Here is a 10,217-nt window from a genome sequence, read left to right on the forward strand (position 1 = left end):
AGGCCTCGCTTCTGCAGGCCGGCGGGACGGGGGACGTCCGTGGGGGGCTCCGGGCCCGGCCTGCCCAGGGGCTCCTGCCCAGGGCGCCCGCTGCTCCTGCGGGTGGGAGGGGCCCTTCCGCGGCGCGGGGGTGCTCGGCGCGCCGCTCCGGGGCCAGAACACCCGCCCGCCCCGCGGCAAGGCAGGCGGAGAAGTTTCCTGCAGGGGCGGCGAGATCCGCGGCGAGGAGGCGTCCGCGGGGTCTCCCCGGAGAGCCCCGAGGCCGGGGCTCGGCGCCGGCCTAGCTGCAGGGGCGGGGTCCGCAGCCGGGCCTAGCGCTGGAGCGGGCCGGGAGCCCGTCCCGCGAGCGAAGCCGCCGGGCAGGAGCAGGTGAGTGCGGCGCCCTTCTGGCGCTATGAGGCGCCGCGGGCCGCCGGCTGGAACTCGGCGGTCCCCCGCCGAAGCCCGCACGAGGGCGCCGCGAAGGGGGCCGGCTCCGGAGGGGCCGCCGCTCGCAAGCGCAGAGCCGGGAGCCGAGTGCCCGGCGGGGCGCGGAATCCCGCAAGAGCCTGCGGAGGCTGCCCGGGGGAGCCCTGCGCGGCCGCGGGGGACCCGGCCGCGGGTCTCGGCGCAGCCCGAGTTTGGACGGGCACCCAAGCCGCTCATGGCGTGATGCCGCTGCGCAGGCCCCGGCGGTGGAAGGGCTGCTCCGAAGCGGAAGGGCGCGCAGCCTCGCTTCGGGTCGCGCGCGGTGGAGGCGCAGGTTCTGCGCCTTACCGGGCAACTCGTAACAGAAAGGCGCCGCGGGAGGACTCATCCCAAGCTGGAGTTCCGCTGACCGGGAAAGGGGCGCGTCCCCAGTCGGAGAGCGCATCTTATCAGTTAGTTTTAAAGGACGCGCAAAAAAGGGGCCCAGCCCTTGCAAACCGCGCCCTTGCGAAATGAGATACCCAGGGCCAGCCCCTCGCATCCCCGGGGAGGCTAAGCTGCATCCCTAGAATGAGATGAAAAAGTTGTTGAACCAATTGGAATTGCTTCCTAAATGCCTATCAGATTTAGGGAGCTGTGCCGCTTAGAGGGCCTCTGGGACAGGGGCATTGCTAGGTTCTTAAAAGATCCGGGGCACAGGCCCATAACACAAATTTGCATATACGAGCCTAAGTGTACATCTAATATGTGTGTGTGGTTTGTACATGCAGTGTGCTTGCGTGTGTGTATAGATGACAGATAGACAAACATATGAAGTGTGCACTGACCCCCCCACCCCACTTTAACTCAGACCCTGATTCAGCATTTTGGAAAACATCCCGCTTCTACTCTGGCCACTTTGTAGTCGGACCACTTCAGCTCAGCACCAAACCTAAGTCAAGGTTTGGAAAAATGAGACTTTATGCTTCCTGTTGACTACCATGGGAAATTGGAAAAAAAAACTAACTTTTTTCTCTTGGTCAGAACTGGATGATAATTTCAGGCATAGTAGCCCCCTAGAACCCCTTCATGGATCACTGCCTTGTTGTGGCGAAGGAGCTTGCGTAACTCAGTGAAGCCATAAGCTCATAGTCAACAAAAGGGTGGGAAAAGCAGTACTGGGGTACAATCTCAAAAACGATAGAATGATCTCAGTACGAATCCAAGGCAAACCAATCAACATCACAGTAATTCAGGTCTATGCCCCAACCACTGATGCCGAAGAAGCTGAGGTTGATCGGTTCTATGAAGACCTACAACATCTTCTAGAACTAACACCAAAAAAAGATGTCCTCTTCATCATAGGGGATTGGAATGCTAAAGTAGGAAGTCAAGAAATCACCGGGATAACAGGCAGGCATGGCCTTGGTGTACAAAATGAAGCAGGACAAAAGCTAATAAGAGTTTTGCCAAGAGAACACGCTGATCATAGCAAACACGCTTTTCCAACAGCACAAGAGGCGACTCTACACATGGACATCACCAGATGGTCAATATCGAAATCAGATTGATTATGTCCTTTGCAGCCAAAGATGGAGAAGCTCTATACAGTCAGTCAAAACAAGACCTGGAGCTGACTGTGGCTCAGATCATGAGCTTCTTGTTGCAAAATTTCAGCTTAAATTGAAGAACGTAGGGAAAACCACTAAACCATTCAGGTATGACCTAAATCATATCCCTTATGAATATACAGTGGAGGTGAGGAATAGATTTCAGGGATTAGACCTGATAGAGTACCTGAGGAACTATGGACGGAGGTCCGTAACATTGTTCAGGAGGCAGCAACGAAATCCATCCCAAAGAAAAAGAAATGCAAGAAAGCCAAGTGGCTGTCTGATGAGGCTTTACAAGTAGCTGAAGAAAGAAGGGAAGCGAAAAGCAAGGGAGAAAGGGGAAGATATATCCAACTGAATGCAGAGTTCCAGAGAATAGCAAGGAGAGACAAGAAGGCCTTCTTAAATGAACAATGCAAAGAAATCAAGGAAAACAACAGAATGGGAAAGACTAGAGATCTCTTCAAGAAAATCGGAGATCCCAAGGGAACGTTTTATGCAAAGATGGGCATGATAAAGGACAAAGAAGGCAGGGACCTCACAGAAGCAGATGAGATTAAGAAGAGGTGGCAAGAATACACAGAAGAACTATACAGGAAAGATCTGAATGTCCCTGATAGCCATGATAGTGCGGTCACTGAACTTGAGCCGGACATCCTCGAGAGTGAAGTCAAGTGGGCCTTAGGAAGCATTACTAACAACAAAGCTAGCGGAGATGACAGTATTCCAGCTGAGCTATTTAAAATCCTAAAAGATGATGCTGTGAAAGTGCTGCATTCAATATGCCAACAAATCTGGAACACTCAACAGTGGCCACAAGACTGGAAAAGGTCAGTTTACATTCCAATTCCAAAGACGGGCAACGCCAAAGAGTGTTCAAACTACCGCACAATTGCACTCATTTCACATGCCAGCAAGTTGATGCTCAAAATCCTACAAGCTAGGCTTCAGCAGTATGCGAACCGAGAACTGCCGGAAATACAAGCTGGGTTTCGAAGAGGCAGAGGAACTAGAGATCAAATCGCCAACGTTCGCTGGATCATGGAGAAAGCAAGAGAATTCCAGAAAAACATCTATTTCTGCTTCATTGACTATGCTAAAGCCTTTGATTGTGTGGATCACAACAAACTGTGGCAAATTCTTAAAGTGATGGGAGTACCAGACCACCTTACCTGTCTCCTGAGAAACCTGTACGAGGGTCAAGAAGCAACAGTAAGAACCAGACATGGAACAACCGAGTGGTTCAAAATTGGGAAAGGAGTACGACAAGGCTGCATATTGTCACCCTGCTTATTTAACTTATATGCAGAGTACATCATGAGAAACGCTGGGTTGGATGAACCACAGGTCAGAATTAAGATTGCCGGGAGAATTATCAACAACCTCCGATATGCAGACGATACCACCCTAATGGCAGAAAGCGAAGAGGATCTCAAGAGCCTCTTGTTGAGGGTGAAAGAGGAGAGTGCAAAAGCTGGTTTGAAACTCAACATTAAAAAAACTAAGATCATGGCATCTGGCCCCATCACTTCCTGGCATATAGAAGGGGAGGAAATGGAAGCAGTGACAGATTTTACTTTCTTGGGCTCCAAGATCACCACAGACGGTGACTGTAACCATGAAATTAAAAGACGCTTGCTCCTTGGGAGGAAAGCTATGGCAAACCTAGACGGCATAGTAAGAAACAGAGACATCACCTTGCCGACAAAGGTCTGTATAATCAAAGCTATGGTTTTCCCAGTAGTAATGTATGGCTGTGAGAGCTGGACTATAAGGAAGGCTGAGCGCCGAAGAATGGATGCTTTCGAACTGTGGTGCTGGAGAAGACTCTTACGAGTCCCCTGGACTGCAAGGAGGTCAAATCAGTCAATCCTAAAGGCAGTCGACCCTGACTGCTCATTGGAAAGACAGATAGTGAAGCTGAAGCTCCAATATTTTGGCCACCTAATGCGAAGAGAAAAATCTCTGGAAACGACCCTGATGCTGGGAAAGACTGAAGGCAAAAGGAGAAGGGGACGACAGAGGATGAGATGGCTAGATAGCATCACCGATGCAATGAATATGAACCTGAGCACACTCTGGGAGAGAGCGCAGGACAGGAAGGCCTGGCGTGCTATGGTCCATGGGGTCACGAAGAGTCGGACACGACTGAACGACTGAACAAGAACAACAAAGCCCCCTAGAAGGGGATTTTGCCTGCCCAATGTCAGAAAAATAGGTGCAGGGTTTATATTTTGATTTTCTTTTAAAGGGAAACGCCAATAACATTTTAATTCCTTGAAAGAATTGGATAAAAATTTCAGGATTCATTGCTCCATCAGCAGAAATCCTGTCTGCCAAATTTCAGAATGCTAGCCACAAGGGGGTTTGTGCAAGGGTGGTCTTGACATTGTGAGGTCTCCAAAAGAGGACATACTTATCTCCCTATGTTCCTTGTGGACCATTGTTCTGAAAATTACAGACAGCCTAGAGTGGTCCCTAAGTAAGAAACCAGCAACGTTTCAGAAGGATAGGTGCAGCAGTTCATGTGGAAGGGGAGTTCTCCAATTTGGGGGAGGGAGTGAATTGCTTTCCAAATCATTAGAGGTGTCCTCCAGGCAAGAAACCTGCAAAGTTTCTGAAGGATATATATGCATTCTAATTTAGAATTACTAGAATTTATGTACATTTCACCAATGTTAGCAACGGGAACATGGTGGGAAGTGCTATTGCACTCGTGTCCTGCTTGTGGGTTTCCTATGGGCATCTGGTTGGCCACTGTGTGAACAGAATGCTGGACTAGATGGACCTTGGTCTGATACAGCACAGCTCTTCTTATGTTCTTAAATAGAGAGTGCCTCTGAGCATGTGCAGAATGCTTTTCTTTCACCACTGAGCACTTACATTCTCCCCCTACCAATTCTATTCCCCTCCATGCAACCATCCCTCCTCATCCTACCATCCTCCAGCAACTCTTCATAAAAACAGATGTCTTGTTTTGTGCAACTCCTCTCTACCTCCTCCTTCTTATGCACAAGCTGTCATTGTATCTTCCTCCCCATAACTTTATTTGTGCCAAGACTTCACCAGGATTCAGCCAATGAGTCTGTTTTCAAAACTAGGACTAAGTTATGGAGAAACTCTGAGCATGTACTAAGTGCTTTTCTTTCATTACTGAAGCTAGAATTCATGCAAAAAAAACAAAAAACCCACAAACCCACAAATTACAAAACATGCATAGGACTGAGCTGAAAGGTTAGTCAGTTCATTAGACGGAATTGGGTAGGCACTGTCTCAAGCTTGCACACAACTCAGGACTTATTTCTGAGTAAACATGCAGAACATCAAGGTGCAAACATCCCTGCAAAAGTAACTTGTGCTGGAATCCTATGCAGACTTTCCTGAGGGTAAGCCTCATTAAACATAATGGGACTTCTCAGTAGGCATACATAGGATTGCATAAATTAGCAATATTTATCTCCCCTCCGCTTAAAAAACAAAGCCCAAACTCATATTTTTTAATTAAAGCTTTCTGTTCATAGGAACATAGGAAGCTGCCCTATACTGAATCAGACCCTGGGTCCATCTAGCCCAGAATTGTTGACACTGACTGGCGGCAGTGGCCCTTCAGGGTTTCAGGCAGGAGTCTTTTGTAGCCCTACCCAGAGCTGCCGGGGATTGACCCTGGGACCTTCTGCATGCCATGCAAGTGCTCTGCCACTGAGCTGCAGCCCTTCCTGTCGCTGGATAATGGCAACTGACAAAACAGCCCCAGATTTGTTTCTCTGCAACCATGTGAACCCACTCTTCTCCAAGACTTGAGTGAGGAGAAGGAGAAAAAACAACCCTCTTATCTGTTTGTATAAAGTCAAATACACTTCAGAACTTCTCTTGCCCACCGAAGAGAATTCTCTTTAAAAATTCCCCAAGATATGCTCTGGGCGGAATAAAGAAGAGAAAGAAAGAACAGGATAGGGGAGGAAAGAAGAAAAGAAGAATGGTGATTGGAAATGTGCATAGGGGTGGGGGGTAGAGAGAATTCCCTAAGCCAAGTGGCTCCTTTCAGAGAGGTGGTACTTCAGAGCAATTTAGGAGGCTGTGCAAGGTTTGTAATAATTGCACGTACTTAAATGAGCTTTATGAGGTGAGGTGGCTGAGGGCTTTTTCTAGCTTTTTAAAAACTGTAGAACCTATTTAAAAGCCCCAGCAGTTTCTCGATCATGACACCACATAGTCCTAACCTTCCCTTTCGGATTATTTGAGTCCTACAGCTATTTAGGAGAAATTAAAGTGGAGAGGGAGAAAGAAGTTTGTGGAGGCTGATTGGATCCTTTGCTGTACTGAAGCTACTAAACTTCTGCAGAAGTCAAAGGTTCCAGTTCGGGGCAGTAAAATCAGATGCTGTGAGAAATACCAGTATTTCACATGGAACTCTTTCTTCCCTTCCTTCTCCCTCTTTGCAGGCAAGCTCCCAACAGTGGGCATGTAAGAGGAGAAAAGAAAAGGAGGAGGAGAGAGGTTTTTTGCACCTCAAAAAAAACTTACACCAGAGAGTAGGGATAGTGACCTCCTAATGGTCACTGTAAACACCTTCTGATTAGGATCTCTGATCCCCTGGGTGACTTGACAGTTTTTACTTTTTGTTTTAGACTTTGAGAAAAGGAAACTTTACGCATGGCTAGTACAAAAACCACTGGGCCTAACTGTCTGAAATTTGGTAGGTTCAGTCAGTTCCACAGGGCCTGCTAGGTCCCCAAATTCCATGAATTTATGTGGAAGCACAAAAAAAATTACAGCTCTTTAATTTGACAGATTTTCTTGGAAAAAGCAAATTTTACCTGTGACTAGCACAAAAGCCACTGGACCTAACTGCCTGAACTTTGGCAGGCTCAGTCATCTCTATAGGGGCTGCCATGTCCCCACATTTCATGAATTTATCTTACAAACTAAAAACGTTATGGCCGTTTTTGTTTTCCAATGCAAGTCAATGGGAATATGTAAAAAAAAATGGCCATTAGGACAGCTGAAAAGATCCGGGGCACAGCTCAAAAAAAAGATCCAGGGCCCGTGCCATGTGGGCCCTCTCCTAACGACGTCCCTTTAAGGACATAAGAAGAGCCCTGCTGGATCAGACCAAGGATCTATCTAGCCCAGCATCTGTTCACACAGTGGCCAACCAGCTGTCGACTGGGAAGCCACAAGCAGGGCATGAGCGCAACAGCACCCTCCCACCCATGTTCCCCAGCAACTGTCGTACATAGGCATACTGTCTCTGATACTGGATTTGGCACCTTGTGGAACTGAATTCCATAACTGGTTAGAGGGGAAGGCTACTATAATACCAAGTAATGAGACCTCCAGAGCCAATGTCTGTAGTTAATTTGTGGAAAGCAGAATCATGGAACTCCCCGCTACAAGGAAATAGCTGTGGCAAAGAATGTAGCCGTTTCCAAAGAGGGATTAGATACCACTATCAAATGATAGCAGCAATTGTCAGCTGATTATGCCAAAATCCCCCTCCATTGCTGGGCCACAGACACTTTGAGCTCTCTCAAGTGAGCTTTGGGAGCAGAAAGTTTGAGAACCCTTGATCTAGAGGGGAGGAAATAACCCCTCCTCCCCTGACACTGCCCTTGGCAAAGTAGCTTTTGATTTTTCCTGACTGTAACATCAGTGGCCTCCGAAGGGGACCTGGTGAGTTCAAAATGCAGTGGGGTGACATGAACTCCAGTAGTGGCAGTGGAGAATTTGTGTGGATAGCAGATGCGAGCCAGGGTAGCAGGGAGTTGTCTTTGGAGGAGCCCAGATGGAGACACACAAACAGTGGATGAAGGCAAGAGACAGCCACTGATAGGTGGAGGGAGAGGAAGAGAGAGGTCCCCCCAACATTCACCCAAAAGGAGATGGTGCAGTTTCCCCTTCAGGCTGGTTCCTTCTAGATGCCCTGTTCTAGTCCTCGTGCCAGGATTGAGTTCAGGGACATGGCGAAGGCAAAACACATGGATAAAGGGAAAAGGCAGGGATATGTCATCTGTCCCCCAGACATTCACCCCTTCATGCTGGGTTCCTACACAACATCCACACTGGGAAGTTTCTTTTTCCCTAACTGCTGATCCAAGAGATCCCCACACCTAATTCCTGCAACAGAATGCAAGACATTCTCCTGTGTATCTGGGTTCTGGATACACTGAAATCAGTTTCAAACTGCTTTGTGCACTAGGTTGCAGGAGAGGGAAAACAAAAGGGATTTGGTTGAGACTCTGGATTAGGCAGCTATTATGGGAGGGGGAATCAAGGCAAGAAAGAGAGGACGGGAGGAGGCGAGCCACTGACCAGGGTGCCAGGTGTTGCGTTTCTCAATTTGATGCAGGCTTTGGTTTGTTGGACTGTGGTGAAAAAGCCCCCCCCCCAACTATCTAGTTAATCTTTTCTTAGAGGGAGAGGAACCCTGGTTACTGTTCAGAATCGTCTGCTTTTGCTTTTAAAAAACTTTAGAAAGTAATTATTGTGACACATGATAAGTTATTGACTTTGTAGGGCTTAACGGTTGCACACATTTGAGGAGGCCTTCCCTCGAGAAAGAAAATGGCAGCAGAACAAAGCCATCCTGCAGTCCTCTTCCAGGCTTACTTCAGGCACCGAGCAAAGATGGAGGAGCAACTTTTACGTGGCTGCAAAGCAGGAAGAAGCTGTGAGGACCGTGAGGCTGGAAGCAGTGGGGAATTATGGGAAAAAACAGCACAGAAGAAGGCCCTTGGTTCCCAAGCAGTGGCCCTGGCAGGAGGTTCAGAGGATGTAAGACAGGAAGAGGTGGAGGTGAGTTTCATCCTGAGTGCTTCTTGGGGCCGAGAATGTGTGGGACGATATCCTAAAAATGCCTGCCAGGAACACATCTCTTTCTAGATGTCATCTAAGGAAGGGATGTCCTCTCAATAGCACAGTGGTTCTGACTGGAGCAGGCCCTCCTTGGGGGAGCACAAGAAACCTGAAGAGGCTTGTGGAGTTCCAGGGAAGGAGGAGAACCTGTTTCAGTCAGCAGCACTGTCCCTCCAGCAGAACAGGATGAGCGTTTCTAGGCACCAAAACTGCTTCACTTGAAGGGGCTCACGAACTTACAGGGAAGGAGGGGACCCTACCGCTAGGTGCTTCTCCTGTTTGTTTTTAGGGGGGAGCCTGAGATGCCCTGTTCTAGTCCTCTTCTCATGCCAGGATTGAGTTCAAGGGGATGGAGAAATGCTGCTCTTAGCCTTTGCTGCCCTGTTTCTTTTCTTTCCCAATCCCTTGTCCCCCTTCCTTTCCTGGGATCCTCACTACAGGTGCAGGGGATGTCACTCAAAGCAGCCACAGATTTCCCTGCGGCCAAAGACACTCAGCCAAAGACCGTGCAGATGTTCGAGGGGATTCTACGGGCGAGTGACGGAGGTGCTACTGCACTGGGTAAGGTAGAGAAGCACATATTTCAACATAGTCGTCCTTCCTGATCGTCCCTGACACCCCATTCGTTGTTGTGATATGTAAACTGGGCCACTGAGAGCTTATTTGTCTGGGGAAGATGCTGCCTATTTAATCTATGTATATTGAAGCTGTCTTAACCTATTATTTGAGAGGAACGGTTTATTGCCTTTCGTAAATAATTGCTTTAATAAACATCTTACCTGTTAAACTTGAAGGGTTGTCTTAATTGTGGTCTCAGTCCCATGCCTACTCCTTAGGGAGGAAGCTACCGAATTTCTTTTAGGTATAGAGGGTTTATTGTGGTGGGTGAAGTTAAAGTTAATAGTTGAGGCAGTTTTTCGGAAACATGCGGTATATTTGGGAACTTATTAAAAAGAGTTCCACAGATCCAAGCCTCAAAAAAATTTTTTTAAAGGAAACCTAGATGGGCTACTCACAGTGTTCCCGTCACTGTGCAGGGTCGGGGTAACTTGTTTCATTACAGGCAGCGAGGGCGAAAAGGCGGAGTCTTTTGAAAGATCCGGGATACTTTTTTATTCAAAAAATGTCTTCATTGCTATTCCAGCTGGAGCCCAGAAGGAGATGGATGTTAAGACCCTTCGTGAGGTGTATGAGGCTAGGCGTTCTCCTTGCAGACATTTCTTTTGGCTAAATGTCACCCACTTGAGACACTGCCAAAGAAACAGCTTGTAGGGTTGGAAGGGGCCTACAAGTCCAGCCCCCTGCTCAGTGCAGGAATCCCAAGTCAAAGCATCCCTGACAGATGGCTGTCCAGCCTCTTCT

At 48.3% G+C, this 10,217-nt stretch overlaps 1 protein-coding gene across 1 annotated transcript in view; it reads left to right on the plus strand.

Annotated features, from left to right (window-relative positions):
- LOC146355758 (uncharacterized) overlaps positions 1 to 10,217 on the plus strand; it is a 15,769-nt gene continuing 5,552 nt past the window's right edge. The window contains exons 1-3 of the mRNA XM_084830777.1: positions 1 to 369; positions 8,517 to 8,795; positions 9,296 to 9,416. Coding sequence (XP_084686903.1) covers positions 8,565 to 8,795; positions 9,296 to 9,416 — 352 coding nt within the window. The 5' untranslated portion in view covers positions 1 to 369; positions 8,517 to 8,564. The remainder of the gene's footprint in view (positions 370 to 8,516; positions 8,796 to 9,295; positions 9,417 to 10,217) is intronic.

This window comes from Heloderma suspectum, chromosome 2 (genome assembly GCF_057233095.1).
Source record: "Heloderma suspectum isolate Gila_16-S chromosome 2, 16-S_ref, whole genome shotgun sequence".
NCBI lineage: Eukaryota > Metazoa > Chordata > Lepidosauria > Squamata > Helodermatidae > Heloderma > Heloderma suspectum.